This window comes from Bos indicus, chromosome 17 (genome assembly GCF_029378745.1).
Source record: "Bos indicus isolate NIAB-ARS_2022 breed Sahiwal x Tharparkar chromosome 17, NIAB-ARS_B.indTharparkar_mat_pri_1.0, whole genome shotgun sequence".
NCBI classification, from domain to species: Eukaryota; Metazoa; Chordata; class Mammalia; order Artiodactyla; family Bovidae; genus Bos; species Bos indicus.
Genome location: NC_091776.1, coordinates 6527776 through 6547739, shown reverse-complemented (window position 1 = coordinate 6547739; position 19964 = coordinate 6527776). Strand labels below are relative to the sequence as shown.

The 19964-nt window shown below is 44.0% G+C and overlaps 2 protein-coding genes across 6 annotated transcripts in view; one reads left to right on the top strand and one right to left on the bottom strand.

Annotated features, from left to right (window-relative positions):
- Positions 1-19964, bottom strand: part of SH3D19 (SH3 domain containing 19) — a 201381-nt gene that overhangs the window by 136533 nt on the left and 44884 nt on the right. The gene's annotated exons all lie outside the window — the stretch shown is intronic.
- Positions 8922-13120, top strand: LOC139176681 (serine protease 27-like). Its single transcript, XM_070769020.1, has 6 exons — positions 8922-9098; positions 9200-9238; positions 9380-9539; positions 11296-11570; positions 12333-12493; positions 12683-13120. Exons 1-6 carry the CDS (start codon positions 9047-9049, stop codon positions 12926-12928), a joined length of 933 nt encoding a protein of 310 aa, XP_070625121.1. The 5' UTR covers positions 8922-9046; the 3' UTR covers positions 12929-13120.

Genomic DNA, 19964 nt, shown 5'->3' with positions numbered 1-19964 from the left:
CACAAGTGGTATAACTTTCTCGATGCTCTTTTAAAGCCACCTGGTGCCCATGGAAAAAAGGAAGCGTAACTGTTGCCATTTAGCTATCTTCAGTACTGAGACTTCCAGAAACACTTATTTTTAATAGCCCATGGGCAGCAAGCAATAGGAAGAAAATACTAAAATATGATCACCCTGCTTCCAGACACATCAGAGATTACCATTCTTATTTCATGTTAACCATATTTTCTAACAATAAGATAGTTTTAAATGATTTTTGTTTTCTTAACTGCTATTTCCCCCCCCCATAATAGCCTCGCTACTTCTAAACTGAACAAAGTGTTTTACCCATAGTGTTCAGGAATTTAGTGCTGAGAATTAAGCCTAGCTGACTAGAAATCCAGCCAATATATTTTTAGTTAGCACTGAATAGAGATTTCTCTAATTAGGAAGCATTAGTGTCATCTGATTTCTGATCCTTGCTTCAAAGTTCTCCCCATACAGTAGGGAACATTAAGATTAAACTTAATTTACCAAAAAAATATTTTTACATGTTCAAACACGCATAATCCAGTCAGAAGCCTATTTAGGATCTAAGGTTAGCAGAACTTCCTGAGTATCAAGAATTTCTTCTAGTAAAGGTCAACAGAAAATAGACTCTTAGAGAAGTAGAAAGAGCACTGACTCTGGAACCATAAACATGGGTTCCAGTCTATCTGATTCCTCTTCCCCGTCTCTCCCTTCCTCCTTCCTTTCCAGCATTCCCTGCCCTGCCCCCACCCCCCACCTAGAAAAACAAAACAAAACAAACACACTTCAGAGGAAACATACTCCCAAGATTTTTCTTGAAGTGAATTTATACTGATTTAAATTTCTTAAATTCTGGAACAAAAGTAACTAAATTCAGTTGCTTCCCTGTCAACTTAATATCCTTGTTGGCCATCTGTTACTTTTTTATCATCTTCTCTGTAAAGACATAAAGTGAGCTCAAAGACACTTAAGAGCATATTACAAGACTGTTTTGCATTTTAAACAGATGTGCACTTACATGAAAACCCGACCATAAAGCACTTAAGGCTATGTAATTATTTTGCTGACAAATACGAATTCAAAATAAAGGTAACCAAAACACACATATCCTCTTACTTATATTCAGTCTGTGCATACCTTTCATCCTAGGTATATCCTCATCATATCTGTGAAAGTCACAGTACTAAAATATATTTTCTTAAATAAAAGAAAAACAATTATACTTGGCTCTTCTAGTTTCATACTGAAAGCTTAAATGTTTCTCTGAAAAAGTATCAGAAAGCTATCAGTCATCAACAAGAAATAACTTTTACAAGATCATAAATATAGAATAAGCATGCGTGCATGCTCAGCTGTGTCTGACTCTGTGATTCCATGGGCTGTAGCCCACCAGGATCCTCTGTCCAGAGGATTATCTTAGCAAGATTACTGGGGTAGGTTGCCATTAGGGGGTCTTCCTGACCCAGGGATTGAACCTGTGTCTCCTGCTCCTGCATTAGCAGGCTGATTCTTTACCACTAACCCACCCAGGAAGCCCATAGAATAACCATGAGAATCTGAAAAAGCAGTACAAAATCTACACTATGTACTATTACAGGTCTCTCCTTTCAAAAAAGGTCAAAGTTTAAAGATCTGGAAACCTGATTACTGATACAAAATTTCTTTCCAATTTAGTCACCAGAAATTCAGAATTAAACTTAGATAAAATCTGAAATCAATTCTTTATCAGGGTTTACCAGCAGACTTGAAATCTTTGCAAACTTATTTTAAAAAATAGATTTGGGAACATTTTCAGAAACAAAAGAAATCAGTTCTGTCCTTTTCTTTCTATGACTTCTATTAATCTCCAGCCCTGCCTCTGTCCACTTTCCTATTTAAGGTGTTGGCTAAGGCCTGCTTTGTTTTAGCAAAGTCTCAGAATTTGGAGAAGCGTTAATATTATATACTCTATATAAGGAATAAGCATAAAACTATTTCGCTATTTTTCTTATTTCCCAACTTCAGTTATTCCCCCCAATTATTACAGTTCTGTCTGGTTAAAGTATTTTCTCCTCAAGGTCTTATCAGATTGGCTGAACTGGAGAGAGTGGGAAGACAAACAACCAGTATGAATGAGGTGGAAAGAGATGCCCTCAGGCATAATAAACGGGGCGCCAGCTTTTTGGAGGACGACTTTGCAATAGAGATTAGATTTTTCTTTTTTTCTTCTGCAGGTAACTTCATGGGCTGACTCTTGCTTCTCAAAGGTCAAAGAGGAAGGGCATCACAGTGGCTGCCTCAGGTGCTGTTGGATATTTTCCAGTTGAGTGGCGGCCAAGTCTCTGGCCTCCTCCACAAAGGAGGGGTCCCTCCCAAGTCAGCTTCCAGAGGCAGAGTGGAGGCCATGCGCTGGCTCCACGGCGCATGCTGCCCAGCATGCTCTCAAAGCTGTCTCAGAGACTGTGACACATACTAAAACATACTGCCTTTCCTTCTGTAATTCCACGTCGGGACAATTCACATCACAGCAACGTACAAGTATGCAGGAAGAGTAATAAAGAACACACATATATTTAGCATAACTTATAATAGCAGAAAATAAAGAAAACCTAAGTGTTCAATCAACAAGGGCATGATTTTTTTGGCCTAATTTTCAAACTATACTATTTCTATACTGTGTACTGCTATGTAGCTGTTCTAAAGAAAAGTAATTAGGTTGGTATATATGGGCACAGGAAGTAGAAAAAGTTTGAGTAGGAAAAGTTACGTTGCATAAAAGAATACTTCCGCTTTTTTCTGTGATGTAAATATACATCTGCACAGATACGTATATACAAACTCCACACAAATATATAGGTACAGGCAGAAAGACAAGGACCCCACACAAATATATAAGCATAGGCAGAAAGAGAAAGGAGGACAGAAAGAGACCTGGAATGATGTTCAAAAACCCACGACTCGCTAGAAGTAGAGAAATGAGAAGGAAACTCTACTTCATACATTTTTCTACTATTTACATTTTCAACAACGATTAAGGAAAAAAACAATCATATATTATATTTAGCATGCAGCAGAAGAGGGAACCAAGCCTATTAACATTTTAATAATAACTATTAACTCTCGGTTTCTTCCCATCTGCCTGCCTGCCAAGAGAGAAGGGGCGTTCTCTCTGTTCACATGTGCACTAGATCTAACTGTCTTCCAGGGCAAGTTTTATGAACCAAATGGAAAGCTGTAGCGAAAAAAGAGCAGTTTGGTTAGATTAATCGCAGCTGAAGATCAGGCAACAAAGTCCACTAACCAATGGATGCATTGCAGCCTCAAGTTTCAGTGGCTCTCCAGCCTGGGGCCTTGGTCCTCACTCTGCAGGACTCAGGCAAAGTGCAAGTGCCTCAGATCTCTGCATGCTCCTGATAACACAGTCACTGCCTTTCCACCATAATCTGTCTTCAGGACTAAATGGTCTTTTCACTTGGCCTCAGACACTACCTCTGTGGTCCTCTCTGGCCTTGGCATCACCAACAACTGCATCCTCTCCACGATCTCAATGTGAAGCATTTCACCTTCCCAGCACACGTTATCTTACACTTCTTATGGCAAGAATGCCACTTCCAGTATTTTTCAACCCCATTAGGATTTATAATCCACTGATTTTTTTACCTCACTTGACTCTCTACCCTCCCCATTCTTAATTTCCCTCTTTTCCAGTTTAAATTCCTGATTTATCTTTATAATCATTCCTTTCCCCTCCCACTTTCCCACACGATCATCAGAAATTCTCAACTTCATCACCCTCCTGCTCCCCCCATGCCTCCAGCCCTTTGCTGAACACTGCATGTAAACACACAACCTTGCCAATTTCACTTCAAGTGGGTACTTTCTGTGCCCAGCAGTCACACTGCTGTTTCTCCGGTCCATTCATCTCCCACACTCAGTTCACTTCTTAAGTCCTCAACACTTCCCTTCCCATCCTCAGCAGATGATTTCTTTCCTAGTTCACTAAAGAAATGAAAACCATCGGTAGACAATTTCTACCACCACATTTCCCACCAACCAGCATCTGTGCCCACATGCTTGTTTTTTGGGTTCGTGTATGAAAGACGGGTCTGTGCTCCGGTCTAAGCATCCTCATCCTCAGTGAGTTAGGCTCAGTCCCCTCCTATCTCAGGGACACAACTTCAGCAACTCTCCCACTTTCTCTCCTGCATCATCAATTTCTCTCTGAGATAATTCCATTAGTACACAAACATGACGTAATTTCTCTCATCTTAAAGAAAAACTAGAAACGCTGTTCCACCCAGGCTCTTCTGCCAGCTGTGCCTCTACTTTCTTTAACAATAAAATTACTCTTAAAAATTGCCTGCATATTTGCCGTCTCCAAGCTCTCCTCTTTCTCTTGAATTCACTTCATGATACCAAACCCAACGGTTGCTTCTTGTTGTTTGCGGCGGTCAGCAGTCAATCACTTCTTCCTTCTTGAAACACTTGCTGCGCTTGGCTTCCAGAATACTGCATCAGCTCTCTGCCTTCCTCTCCGCTACCCACTTGGTCTCTTATCAGTTCCTGCTTATCTCATCTAAACTTTGGTCTGATCAATCCTTAAAACTCAGAGGGTTTTATTTATGCTCATTCCCTAGGCAACCTGACCTCATCTCTTGGCTTTAAATACTATGACATGCTGACACCACCCTAATCTAGCACTTTACTCTGCGGCAATCTCCTGATAACAGATTTGTATATTCAGCTTACCTAGTGGACATCTCCAGTTAGACAATCTGACAAGTGTCTTAAACGTGCCTATAAATGAACTTATACCCCTCAACAACCTGCTCCTCCTCCAGGTACCCCCAGCTCAGTAACTGGACAGTCTCCACTTCAGCTGGATCAGGCCCAAAACCTTGGAGTCATTATTGACTCCCACCCACAACCAATCCATCATCATGTCTCATTGGTTCTGCCTTAAAAATGCCACCAAAATCTGCCACTTCTGATCACTTCTGCCTCCATGGCCTTGTCCAAAGCCACCATCACCTCCTGTCCAAATTACTGCAATGGTTTTCTGACTGGCCTCCCTGTTTCTACCCCAACCATTCTCAACTCAGTAGCCAGTATGATCCTTTGTAAGGCCAAAATCTTGCCATTCTACTTAAACTAGAAACCAAAGGCCTTACAGTAGTCTCTGAGAGTCCATGTGGTGTGACCCTACCCCAGTTTGACCTACTCCTGTCATGGGAGCCCCTTGCCCACTCTGCTGTAGCTTCAGTGTTTCTCAAATATCCCAAACACACCTCTGCTCAAGAGCCTTGTAAGTTACACTCTGGGCTTCAATCCTTTTTCCCTGGTTAACCCCCTGGCTCACTGCCTCTCTCCTCAGATTCCTGCTCAGAAATCACCTCACCAATGCCTCCTCTGAACCACTCTATTTAAAAGTGATGCCCACTCCAGCAACCCCGTCTTGTTTAACTTTTCTAAGAAGTTGTCATATCTGACCTAAAAAATTAAAATAAAAAATCCATGATGACAAGGCTTTTTCTATGTTGAAAGTGAAAGTCGCTCAGTCATGTCTGACTCTTTGCAACCCCATGGACTACACAGTCCGTGGAATTCTCCAGGCCAGAATACTAGAGTGGGTAGCCTTTCTCTTCTCCAGGGGATCTTCAGGGAAGCCCCTTTTCTATGTCATCATCCTTCTATTCTGGAACAGTACCTGGCACAGGCATTGAACACATGACTGCTGAATAAATGAGTTCTGTCTCCTGGTCTTGGGAAGGTGCTGTAGTGTGGAGGCAGAGTTCTAGACCATGAATCAAAAAATCTAGATTTAAATCTGATTATTAGACTAGGAGGGCTTCCCTGATAGCTCAGTTGGTAAAGTATCCGCATGCAATGTAGGAGACCCCATTTTGATTCCTGGGTCGGGAAGATCCCCTGGAGAAGGGAAAGGCTACCCACTCCAGTATTCTTGGGCTTCCCTGGTGGCTCAGCTAGTAAAGAATCCACCTGCAATGCGGGAGACCTGGGTTCAATCCCTGGGTTGGGAAGATCCACTGGAGAAGGGAAAGGCTACCCACTCCAGTATTCTGGCCTGGAGAATTCCATGGACTGTATCATCCATGGGGTCACAAAGAGTCGGACATGACTGAGCAACTGGCACTTGCAATAGACTAGGAAACAGAAGCAACTCCCAGCTTTGCTAGTGCACAGTATGATACAACTGCTGCTGCTGCTGCTGCTAAGTCGCTTCAGTCGTGTCCGACTCTGTGCGACCCCATAGATGGCAGCCCACCAGGCTCCCCCGTCCCTGGGAGTCTCCAGGCAAGAACCCTAGAGTGGGTTGCCATTTCCTTCTCCAATGTGTGAAAGTGAAAAGTGAAAGGGAAGTCGCTCAGTCGTGTGCGACTCTAGCAACCTCATGGACTGCAGCCCACCAGGGTCCCCTGTCCATGGGATTCTCCAGGCAAGAGTACTGGAGTGGGGTGCCATTGCCTTCTCCAATGATACAATTAGTTAAGTCATATAATCTCCAAGGTTCTTAGTTTCATTTATAAAATAGAGATGAAAACATACTCCCTTCCCAGAGTCACTGTGTAGATGACAATGTTATGCAAACACAAAATATTGTCAAGCTTCTGTAATATCATGTTAAACTGTTTAGAATCAATTCAACATTTATAGACACTAGTTTATTCTTTTTGTAAAGCAAAAAAGAAAAAACCCCAACTTGAATTATAACCAATACTAAATTGACCTTTCCTCTGTAGAATTTTTAATTGTCTAATTTATTAATTATACACATTAGTACTTTAATCATAATATTTAACTGCTGGCCTCATGGCCATAATTAATTTTGCTTTCTATTCCGAGACCTTATCTGTTCTAAATAGAAGAGACTTGATATCTTGAGATTTTGGGTACTTTTTTTTGACTCTGGATTGTCCTTCAGTCAACAATCAGGTAAAGCTGAGGTGGGCTCTCACAGAGCAGCAACATCAGACAGATTCCTTAGGAAACCTTTATTTATTCTTTATCTTATTTAGGAAATAAAACATCAGTAAAAAGTCAAGATAGTCCAAAGGGTATGCAGAGAATGTGGACCTCACCAAAGCACAGCTGGGGAGAGTGGTATTTGAAAGAGGAAAGAGGAATCTTCTCTAAATTCTACTTTTATTTCAAGTTACATAACAAGAAATAGCAACACTTCTTTTAAATTAGTTCAGTTCATCAGAGACATGACTTTACCATGACTCAAAATGATGACATCATGATTTGTGAGAAAAAATATAAAAAACAAGAAATGTTCTCAGTCACCTATAAAGCCACTTACTGTGTTAACTTCTGTGCTTTCTACAATATTGTAACAAACTCACTGAATTAACTGACAATGGGGAAAAAAGTTATTTCCTGACTAAAGGGTATAGTTCTTATTATCAGATAAGATATGAGACGTGAGCTAAGTGTGCTGCATGCTGTGCTTAGTCGCTCAGTCGTGTCCGACCCTTTGTGACCCCATGTTACTGCAGCCCACCAGGCTCCTCTGTCCATGGGATTCTCCAGGCAAGAATACTGGAGTGGGTTGCTATTCCCTTCTCCAGAGGATCTTCCCAACCCAGGGACTGAACCCAAGTCTCCCACGTTGCAGGTGGATTCTGTACCATCTGAGCCACCAGGGAAACCCACCAGGGAAGTTCACCCTGTTTTTTTGATCAGTTTTTCCCCTGTGCCTTGATCTCTTGAAAGCTTCAAGTTAAATTAACTATTTCAGTAATTATAATAATACCATCCTTGATATTTGGAATTATAATCTCTTCTCTTTATTCTATAGGCCTTCTAATCTCATTAATTTTTATCTTACTCATGATGCCCTTCTGTGCCAAGCAATTGATATAGAACATTAGAGTCTCAGTAACTGTTTTGTCATGCTGCTGCTGCTAAGTCATGTCAGTCGTGTCCAACTCTGTGCGACCCCATAGACCCCACCAGGCTCCCATCCCTGGGATTCTCCAGGCAAGAATACTGGAGTGGATTGCCATTCCCTTCTCCAGGGGAATCTTTCTGACCCAGGGATGGCACCCGGGTCTCCTGCACTACATGCAGTTTCTTTATCATCTGAACTACCAAGGAACAAAAGTTCTCAAAAATCAGTCTGTGGTGAAGCCAGGAATGAGGCTTGACAGCCTGGGCCAGCCCACAGTGCTCTGTCCTCGGCTCCCAGAGCCACCCGCCCCTCCTTTTGTAATGAATAAGGTACCAAGTACAAGTCAGAATCTCCAGAGTTACTTCCTTATTCCACCTCTCTCAGACCAGAGCGTCAGCTCCTTGGAGGCAGGCACGCCCACGATGCCTGCCCCTTTACAGATCTGCTCCACAGTTAGCACAATACTTTGTACACCATAAAGACCCAGTAAGTATTCCCTGACTTAGGAAGCCAAAGAACCAATTACAACAGGTAGAGACCGAAGCACAAAAGGGCGAGCGAGAAAGCAGAACATATTGGTCAGCTAACTGACTGCCTTATTTCCTCTTTATCTTATCAGTCCTATAGCTATTCTCAAGGCCAAGGACTTGGGGCAGACCTCGGCACGGCCCTTCATGACCCAAGTTCAGGGACTTGCCTCAGAAGGTCACGACTGGCTGGCGCGGCGAGTGGCTGGGGGGCAGAGAGTGGGAGTAGGTGGGAGCAACTAGGCGGGCCCCTGAGACGGAGCAGATGAGGCAGAGGGAGCCTGCGAACTCCGCCTCGGCCCACCCCAGGGTCTCTGCCAACCAAGCCCTGCTCCTCCTAGCACCCACCCCCACTACCCTTCCTCCCTCCACAGGCAGGAGCCCCCGCACCCTGGACCGCCTGGGCAGCAGGGGCGCTGAGGCCCTGGCTCCTCCCCCGGGTCCTGTGGCCGCACCCTCCAGGATCTGGCTGGACAGAGTGCGGACCGAAGGAGAGGGGGAAGCCCAGGAGCGCCTGAGGGGGGGAAGGCGGTTCCGGCCCCCTCCTAGGCTGCTGCCTGGATCTCGCCCTGGGATCCGAGTCCAGGAAGCAGAAGGAGACTCTGAAGATAGAAACATGGGCCCTGCGGGCTGCGTCTTCCTGCTGCCTCTTCTGTTGGGGATCTCAGGTGAACTCGGGGTGAAGAGAGCCCTGGCGGGGGCCTCAGGGGCCCTTGTAAATAAGAAGCCATCCTGGGGGTCCCCCACACTGCCCCCTTTCTCTCTGCAGGCACAGATGAGGAGGAACCCAAAGATCTTGTCAAGTCAAGTAAGGCGCCGCCTCAGGGTCCACGTGCCCGGGGAGCACAGGAAGGGGCCTGGTGCCAAGGAGAGGACACCGGCGTGGGGAGGCGGGGCGGGGGCAGGGTCCCGGGGCAGGCCTCCAGGCCTCTCTCCTCTCCGTCGGCAGTCTGCGGGCGGCCCGCGGTTTTATCTGGCATCGTCTCCGGCCTGGAGGCCAACGTGGGGCAGTGGCCCTGGCAGGTCAGCATCCGCCAGGGCTTGTCTCACGTCTGTGCCGCCTCCCTCATCTCAAAGCAGTGGGTGCTGACAGTGGCAAGCTGCTTCCGGTGAGTGCGGGCCCTGCTTAGGGGAGACCCATCAGGGAGGTGGGTGGCTGGGGCTCCTGGGCTAAGCGCAGAGGAGTCTGTCCAGCACTGCCCGAAACAGTACCTGTTCCTAAGAAGGAAGTCCAAATGTTTCCTGCCCTAGCTCTCAGTTCAGTACTAGGCAGGGCTCCTCACATTTGAAAATCATCTTGACTGAAATGAATGTCTAAAAAAGTTTCCCACCCTCCCCCATCTAATTCTCTACCCACGTCTTGACGCCATTCTGGGTGCATGGTTCTGAGCCCTCTTCCCTCTCTCTAGGTGGCCCTCCTATTCCTATGGCTTAAAAGGTCATAGATTGGTTGATAGCATCCACATTTTCATCAGCAGCTCTTAACTAGTTCTGGTGCATTTCTATTCAGCTGTCTCACTGCTATCTCAAAGACAACGTGATCAAATGAGAACTACAATTTTACCACCACCAATATCCCAAACCTTTCTCTCCGTTTCTTCCCATCTCATGCGATAACACAGCCAGTTGCTCAGAAACATGAAGCCTCACTTTCCCTTACCCTCCACATTCACTGCAAACACTTAATTCTTCAGTTTTACTTCCACAAAATACTCTTGACTCTACACAGCTGTCCTGGACCACTGCAACAGCATAATAGGTTTTTTTTTTTTAATTGGAATATAATTGCTATACAACATCGTGGTTTCTGTAGTATAATCATGTGAATCAACCATACGTATACATATATCCCCTCCCTCCCAATTCTCCCTCCCAGCCCCTCATCTCACGTCTCACCCATCAAGGCCATCACAGAGCACCGAGCTGAGCTCCCTGTGTTAGCAGCAGCTTCCCACTAGCTGTCTACTTCACACATGGTAGGGTACATATCCACGTTACTCTCTCCATTCATCCCACCCTCTCTTTTCCCCCTCTGTGTCCACCAGTCCCTTCTCTATATCTTGCCTCTATTCCTGCCCTGCAAATAGGTTCGTCAGTACCCATATTCAGTATTTGTTTTTCTCTTTCTGACTTACTTCACTCTGTATCACAGGCTCTAGGTTCATCCACATCACAACAACTGTTTTTTGCTACCTTTATGCACACAACAAAGTGATTTTTTTTTTTTTTAATCAGAAGCAAAATCATGTCATTCCTTCCTTCAAATCCTCCAGTCACTGCTCAGGAACCTAGAATAAAATCTGTAAGCCATGAATTACCAGGTATCTGCTTATCTCCACATCAGCCCATTCCACTCCAGGTGTATTTCTATTTCTAGAAACTGCAGAGCTCTTTCCCACCCTCAGTGCCTTTGCACATGCTGTTTCCTCTGGAATGCTTTTCTTTATAGCTCTTCACATAGCTGACTCCTGCCCTGTGGGACTCAGCTGAAAGGTTCTCTGTTCAACAAGACCTTCCCTGATCCAATTCATAGGCTCTTCCCTCATCTTTTACTTTCTACCTTAAAATCCTGTTGATTTTCTTCATAAGATTTTTCACACTTAAAAATTTTATCCTTGTTCACTTGTGTGTTGTCTCTGCCTCCCTCCCTCTCTCCCAACCTCTCTATCTTGACACAGACATACAACCCTTGAGACCAAAAGCCCTATGAGCCAGATGCTAAGTTTCATTTATATATTCAGGAGATACTAAGCACTTATTGAAGAAACGATGCTTAGCCAGGTGAAAAATGCAACCTCCAGAACTATGGGCTCTGCTGGGGCTGAGGCACAAGAAACCCATGCTACTTGTTCTGCTCCTTCTCAGGTTGAAGGACACCAGAAAATATGAGGTGCTGGTGGGATCACTTCAGGTCTCTGGCTGCCAAGGCTCCAAAACAACGATCATCCCTGTGTCCAGGATTATTCCCTACCCCGATGTCCAGGGACACGCATCTAGTGCCATCGCTGTGGCAGAGCTGGCCCGCCCACTTTCCTTCAGCCCCCTTGTCCTGCCCATCTGTCTCCCAACATCAGCAGTCCAGCTGAAGAACGCCACCTCCTGCTGGGTGACTGGATGGGACAATTCTGGGATATTCCAATGTGAGGATAAGTAGACTTTTTGAGCTTGGTTTGCTCCACTGGCCTTCCCTCCCCCTACTCGCTATCCCACTCCTGGCGCAAGATACGGTGCGCTCTCCCTCTCCAGTAACTGATCCGAAGGACTGCAGACTTCAGTGCTCCTCTAACCCCCAGCTTCCCTCTGCGTCCTCCATACTTCTGCTGCTAGAATTACTCTGCTTATTGGCAGCAGCTTTCGCTCCTATTTCACAATACTGCTAAGACCTTAAAAGTGAAAAGGCCAAGGCACTGAACTTAATGCGAACAGAGTTCTCAGTTCTCCTCCAGCACCTGGTATAATGTATGTGGGCTGGCGGACGGGGAAGCAGACATGAACATGGATCCTCAGTAGGTCCCGAGTCAGACTGAGAGGATTTCACACCAGCAGTCTTGACTCTCTCAGTATATCAGATCCACCTTTTTACATTCTATGGAACATAAAAAGTACATGTCAAAGTCAAACAACATAATCTCACATCTTCATTATCGTATATTTTCCCAAATCGAAAGATTCTTTGGCTCTCTGTGGTTATCTGAGCAGGAACAACTGCCTTTAGTCTTGTTCAGACCTAGGGACTGCAGCCTTGAGACCATGTGCCAAATCAGAAATCAGAGTACTGCTTATGATGGGGGGCAGAAACTTGAAATCAGAGATATCCCTGAAAATTAAAGGCATGAAATTGAATCCAAAGCTGAAAGTTGCTTCCTAATTTTTAAGACAGCTTTGCCTTTTTGACCTTACAGCTATGACACCACCTTACACACTAAAGGAGTTAAAAGTGCACCTCATTGATCTCCAGACATGCAAGAAATATCAGAAAGAAAGCTTGTTGCGAGGAGTTGAGCCCATCAGTGAAGCCGTGATTTGTTCCCGGTTCCCAGTGGGGCAGCCAGATGCATGTATAGTAAGAATCCCTTCCCACAGGCATCTCTCAAGGCCCCACCTGTCCCCAGCATGCTCCCTCCATGTCTTGTAGCTCTGTGGGCCCGGGTGAGCCCAGGAGTGCCGGGACAGGCCCAGACTCCACAGCTCTTGGCTGAACTATGAGTCTCTTGCCCTGTGCATGCCTAGCCATACGTTGTCTCTCCTTCAGGCCAGGAGAGGAGATCCCCTGATGTGCAGAGTGAAGGACTTCTGGGTTCTAGCAGGAGTGATGAGCTGGGGATCAAACTGCATTGGAATCAACGAGCCTGGAGTATTTACAAACATCAGTTTCTACAAGTCTTGGATTGAGAAGTCAGCCGTCTCACATGCTGACCTTTCTGCTACCCCCAGGTCAGACTTCTCCAGGTTCTTCCCGGTAATGCTTCTGCCTCTCGTATTCCTGGGGCCACCCTAACTAGCTGAGGGAGAAAGAGGAAATGCTGTAAGTTGAGGTTTTGAGGAGAGATTTTGAAGATTCAGCAAGAAAGAAGCAGGTCAGCTACCTCTAGGCACAGCCCCCAGGAGCCAAATCCACTTGCTGCCTTGTCTCCTACAGGTCAACATGGAAAGCAAGGTCCCCCGTGTGAATAAAGTTTGGTTGATTCTATTATTTCTCATATTCATTTTTCACATGAAACTAGAGTCAGGGCCTGGGGAAATACAGAAGCAGAGAACTTTAGGGCTGAAAGGGATCTGGAAATCCCTGACCCAATCAATCCCCCACATTCTACAGAAGCAGCAGCTAGGGTCCAGAGAGGTGAACTACCTTGCCCTTGGCTGAATTCAGTGAAAACCATCCAATCTGGGACTAGACTAAGTTCTAAAGAAAAATCAGGGACTCAGAAGACTAGCAGGTTTCAGTGGAAGCACATTAGGCAAGAGGAGCCTAGCGCAGCATGTTAGCTATCTACTGCTGTAGATATAACTGTAGATAAACTGGAGACAACATTTACTATCTCTCAGGGTCTGTGATGGAGAAGGTAATGGCATGCCACTCCAGTACTCTTGCCTGGAAAATCCCAGGGACGGAGGAGCCTGGTAGGCTGCAGTCCATGGGGTCGTGAAGAGTCGGACACTTACTGAGCGACTTCACTTTCACTTTTCACTTTCATGCACTGGAGAAGGAAATGGCAGTGTTCTTGCCTGAAGAATCCCAGGGATGGCGGAGCCTGGTGGGCTGCTGTCTATGGGGTCGCACAGAGTCAAACACGACTGAAGCGACTTAGCAGCAGCAGTAGCAACAGCAGTGTCTGTGAATCAGGGAGACTTAACTAGGTAGTTCCTGCTAACGGTGTTTCAAGAGGCTGCTTGCTGCAAACTGCAGTCATCTTCAAGTTCAACTATTGACAGGAAGAACCTGCTTCGGGGTCACACTCAGAGGCCTCTCTTAGGGGAGAGAGGGCAGTTGGCTTCACACACAGTGAGTGATCCAAGATAAAGTGACAGAAAACACCCCAAACGGAAGCTGCAGTCTTTCTATAACCAGAAAGACATCTCACTTCTGCTGTAGTCTATTCTTTAGAAGTGACTCGACAAGGTGTAAGTATCAGGAGGCAAGAATCACTGCAGACACAATGGCCATCTTCTCCAAATGCAATAGGGAAGGGTCTGGAGGTGAAAACTGACTGTTTTCAGCAGTCAAACATTAAGCAGAGGCCTGGGGCGGGGCTAAATTGAAGTTTGGGCAGAGGGTATTTCTGAGTCTCCTGTTCATCCCACTGAGAGCACTGCACGGTTGTGTGCAGAGAAGGGTCTAAGAACAAGTCTCACTAAGAACTGTATGGCTGCTTGAATCCCATCCTTTTCTTGATATATGAAGAGCTGCTAAGAACACAAGATTTTACGCTGGCCAGCAGTGAATCAATTTATCAATTTCATAAGATACTGATTAAAATGATTCAGGATATTCCGTATTACTAGACAAATAATAGTGAAAAACAATTAGGAGTTTCAGGAAGATGGTAAAATGAACAGCAGCAAAGTGAAACATTTCTTGCTCAAATTTCATTCAATACCAATAAAATCACTGTTTGAAAATGACAATTTTCATTAATAACTGCAAAGATAAGACAGTTACATAAAAATTAACTGTAAGATAGTTACATAAAAATTTTTAAATTACATAAAAATTAATTTAAAAAGTTAAATCTGGGCCATCAAAAATCCTTCCATAAATGAAGAAAATAGTTAAGAACATTGAAAAAAATTAATTTCCAAAATGCAAAAATTATGCAAAATATAAGCAGGATTCAAAGACCAATTACAATCTATACTCAACACTGTGCATGTTTATAAGATATCAGGATTTATTTTTTAGACAGCACTACAGAACTGCAAGCAAGGCATAACTGACACTTGAAAAATGCTTCAGCAAAAGATGAACTTATTAAATACATGAGATACTAAATAAGTAAGAAATGACAAAAGAATATGAGTGAAGAGGATGAATCTAAAGATCCACCCTAGGCTGCAAAAGGAGAGAGACTCTTAGTCTGATGAAAATAAACTTTGTATTTATTTAGAAAAACATGTTCTATTAAAGCCAAGAAATCAAGTAAAGAGATAAAAACATGTTTTAAAATCATAAAATAGTTGGAAGTTACTTTAGAAGTTGTTTGATACAACTCTCAGGTCAAAGTGTTAAGTCTGCTTGTTTCACACGCCTGATGTCTGGCATAATACTTTTTAATACTGTAGCACTGGAAAACTAACTAAATACTCACGGACCTTTGGTGATGGGGGAATGGGAACTACACAGCACCGCCCTACCAACTGCTCACCAAAATCTTCAAAAACTGAAACTTAACAAGTAAAACATACACATAATGAATGAGACGAAAAGAGAGTTTTCTGTAGAAAGGATGCACAAAATATCAGTAAATACATGATTCTGTGTTTTAGGAATAAGCTAAACATGGAGATTTGGGTATAATCTCAAGGCAGCATACCAGGAATGAGACCATACCGGGGAAAGCTTAAGTGTTACCAACAGTATTTGGCACTGACTGCAGAAGAACATCATTAGGAAGAGGAAGGGTCTCCACATGGAATGGAGGAAAACAAAAGCCAGATGACTTTGTGTTCATCAGACCCTGGGCTGTAAAAGGAAGAGACTCTGAGTCTGATGAACATAAACTTTGTATTTATTTAGAAAAACAACCCAGTTCTTTTTAGAAGGGATATTTCATCCTCTTGAGTGAAATGCTTGTAGAGATTTGCCAGTTCCACTTGTTCTGATCTTTGAAGCCTCTTCGAACCATCACTCTTTTTTACTAATTTGGTTTCCCTACTCAACATCAAGAAGGTGTGCCCAGGTAGGGAAAAATGAAAATGCCAAATGAAAAACACGAATAGTCCTCATTGCAAATCAACATCCTGGTTTATGCACAAGTCTCTTAAATTTTAGTGAGTCAGTCTCTTGAATTTGATCTATTTTAGGTGCTCTGACAAGAATTTCAGAATCTAAAAAGCTGAGTCCAGAGTCTAGGCTGAGATGACTTGAGCCAAGTCCTGCTGCCTGCCAAAGTGGTTTCTCTGGGTGTCATGACATCTTTATCTCACCTCCAACTGTGGCAGGAACTTGTATTCACTTTATATCTTCTTTGTATCAATTACTATACCGGCCACTTTAACAATTATCTTATCTGGCCCTAACAACTCAAGAAGGCGTTATTTATTCCACTTTTACAAATGAAAACACACACACACACAACACCTGAGGACCAAAGAGGTAAAGTAACTTGCTAAGTTCACACACTGAATATTTAACAGATTTATTCAGGACTGTCTGACTCAAAAGATTCGGCTCCTTCCACTATACCAAATTACCTCCATTCACTGTTAGTAAGCTCTATTAAAGACCTGTGTACAACTCCAAAATCACACCTGCCCGTTGATTCTAGTTATTTGTACCTCTTGCTATATTCCATCAGAAACTGACTGCACACAGCTTTACTTCTTCTGAATAGGTGAGAACAACCTTGAGAAGAGAAAAACTGCTGTCATCATCTTCCTGATTTTCTAACAGTATCTATTATACTGTATTGAAAGAGAAAGTATCAAATCTTATTTTCTAAATAACAAAATGAAAGCAATAGACTAAGAAAGCTAGCTGTCAAAAGGGAAAGGAAAAATTCATTTATTATAAATTCAAGTGAATAAACAAAAAAAATTTTACCTTAGTGATCAAAAGAACAGAAGCAACTCCTGCAAAGGGAGACTGATTAAAAGGCAGCAGGACCCAGGGCACATAGGCGGGAGCTCAGAGCAGGACTGCCCCTGTGGAGAAAGTGAGTGCAGGCCAGCGAGGCAAAGGGCAGAAAGAGGAAGAGGGCTGTCTCTAGAAGCTCGTGCAGGCCTTGGCCCTGACATAAATGCCAAGCATATGCGCTAGTTCCAAGACATACTGGTTAGTGGAAACTAAGACCAAACTGGATCTTTCAATAGAGGGCATAGCTGTCTGTTGCTGCCAGGCCAGGGCCTGCGACACACTGGCTGGAGAAATCAATAATTCTTTAGAAGACTTTCATAAAGGGATTTATCCACTTTCCAGTATGAGAGACTGATCTGATAGAATTAGAAAAGAGACAATGGAATCCATCTACCTTTCCTGGAACCACAGATAAACAGCTAAAACCCCTGCAAATGTACTGCTGCCCCTGTTTTGTTCTCAGGGTGCGCAAGAAAAGACTGCCACCTGCAGTGGCATCCTTACTCTACAGCAGTGGTTCTCAACCAGGGGTGGTGACTCTGCACTCCACTTCTCCCCACCTGGTGACATTTCTGGTTGTCACAACTGGGGGTGGGTGGTACTCCTGACACCCAGCAGGTTAAAGCCAGAGATGCTGCTTAACATCCCCCGATTCACAGGACAGCCCCCCACAAGAAAGAATCACCTGGCCTCAAACATCCACAGTGCCAAGGCTGAGAAATCCTGGTCTACAGGCACCGTTAATATCAATCTAAGCCATCACCAAGAGGACCTGCTTGACAGAATCAAGACAGGACTTAAAACTGGGATATTATTTCAACAAAAACACTAATAAAAACAGTGGCTACTATTTATTGTTTTGTGCTTAAATAGTCTAAGTACTTGCCCTGTATCTCATTTAATTCCTACCCAAATCTTGTGGGGTATTAGTAATTCCCATTTTGCAGAGATGAAAAGGCAACTAGGCAACAAGCCACGTGGCAACTAATAAAGCTTTCACCAATACCACCATGTTGCCACTTCCCAAACCAACAGAGGTATTTGAAGATAACGTTAATGATAGCAGAATAACAGTCTGGGAACAGAGAATCTAGGACCCAAAGATAGGGCATGATGAGACAGACACAGAGCTGGAAGAGTTATCTCCAGGAAAATCTCTAGAATGGACATTAAACACTTGCTCTTTTGCTTCAACTCGTACTTTCTTTCTTAGAAGAAGCAAAGGAGCATTAAAATGGGAGACCCACCCAAAATGTTTCTTGATAGCTAAGTCAAAAATAAGAAAGTATTTGTAGAGGGATAACAGAGGCAATAGACAAAGACAAATAAATACAAATAGATAAGCAATTCATAAGTCAATGTTACATCTGCAAAGAAACTTGGAGAGCATCAGCTGATTCTAGAGCCTTCATGGCACAACAGGAAAACAGGCCTTAGGGGAAAGGTGACTTCTTTAAGGTTGTGCAGTCATCACCATGAAAATAACAGCACTGTAGGCTGAAGACCAGGGGAGATTTCTCCAATATGGTACAAGAGTTTAGCTTTTTGGTCACCCCATGAAGCTTTGTGGGATCTCAGTTCCCAGACCAGGGGTTGAACCTGAGACCATGGCAGTGAAAGTGCCGAGTCCTAACCAGTGGACTGCCAGGGAATTCCCAAGAGTTTAGCTTAGATTTAGAAAGGACTCATGGGTTCTCACTCTTGTAAGAATGGGCATTTGCTTACATAACTCACTATTACTGTTACACCTATCAAAATTAACAATAACTCTTTCATACAACCTAATACCCAGTTAATGATCAAATTTCCTTGATAGTATCAAAATGCTTTCTTAGAGCTGATGTGTTAAATCAGGATCCAAACCCCTCAAGCAATCACAAATGAAGACAACTAGATTTGCAAAACATCAATTAGGTTACAATATTCAGTCATGGCAGTAGGTAAACAAATAGAAGAAGGATTAATTTTTTTTTGAAGTGTCCACTTCTAAAATCTGAAAAACGTGTTGCAAGAGGTAGACACCTTACTGTCCTGAGACACAGCGCATGTGGCACTTCCCCACCACAACGGTCCCTGTGGCTGAGCTGGCCATATCCCTGCGTGCTCCTCACGCACGAGGGCACAGACGCGAGGGCATCATACTGCAAGGACACGTAGAGTCCAAAGCCATGAAACTACAGCCTGGTAGGAAAAGATCAACTGTTCAAATTCTTTGGAAAAAACTTGAGTAGTTTACAGTGGGACAGAAGGAAAAGACATGGAGGGTGGCTGGGCCATCCTGCCGGCAGAGGACCAGGGTGAGCATTTGGAACAGCTGCCCTGAGCTCTCAAGACGTCATGGATTCAAAGCCCCCGGCCAGCTCTGGGCTCCAGCTCTGGGCTCCATCTGTCCAAGCACAGCCCCAGAGGTCCTCTCACTCCGCTCTCCTCACTCTTCTCAGATACCTGCAGTGGTTTGCTGAGGCTGTCATAACAAAGTACCACAAAGAGGGCTTCAAGACCAGAAATGTGTTTTCTCAGTTTTAGACGTGAGAAGTCTGAGATTAAGAGGTCAGCAGGGGGGCTTCCTTCAGAGCAACGAGAGGGACAGTCTGATCCAGGTTTCCTGGGCCTTCTTCCCTCTCTGCGTCCGTCTGCATTCAAATGTCCTCTTCTTATAAGGACACCATCATACTGGGTTAAGGCCTATCGTAATGATCTCATTTGGGGCTTCCCAGGTGCTTAGTGGTAAAGAATCCACCTGCCAACGCAGGAAATGGTGTTCGATCTCTGGGTCAGGAAGATCCCTTGGAGAAGGAAATGGCAACTCACTCCAGTATTCTTGCCTGGTGAATCCCATGGAGAGAGGAGCCTGGCGGGCTACAGTCCATGTGTTGGCAAAGAGTCAGACACGACTGAGTGACTCAGCACACATACACACAACCACACTTTAACCTCAATTACCTCTGTTAGAGACACTATCTAAAAATCTGATCACGTTCTAAGGTATTTGGGGTTTGGACTGCAACTATACAACTATAGAGTGGGGAGATATATTTTGGCCCACACAATACCTTTAAAACAATTTCTCACTGTTTAAGCTAGTTTAAGTGAATCTATGTTGCTTATAACTGAATAACAATTACCAAAACAGCTACACTTTCTGGTGTTTTTAAAAATTATTATGGTGGTTTTTTTCAAAATTCATAAAAGTTTAAGATATAAGAGAGCAACAACATGCTTTAACACTACTAAATGCTGC

Bases quoted from the DNA above. Each gene is read 5' to 3' on its own strand.
- LOC139176681 (XM_070769020.1), top strand. From the start codon at position 9,047: ATGGGCCCTGCGGGCTGCGTCTTCCTGCTGCCTCTTCTGTTGGGGATC. The intron at 9,540-11,295 runs GTGAGTGCGGGC...GCTCCTTCTCAG, and splicing joins ACAGTGGCAAGCTGCTTCCG to GTTGAAGGACACCAGAAAAT. The intron at 12,494-12,682 runs GTAAGAATCCCT...TCTCTCCTTCAG, and splicing joins GGCAGCCAGATGCATGTATA to GCCAGGAGAGGAGATCCCCT.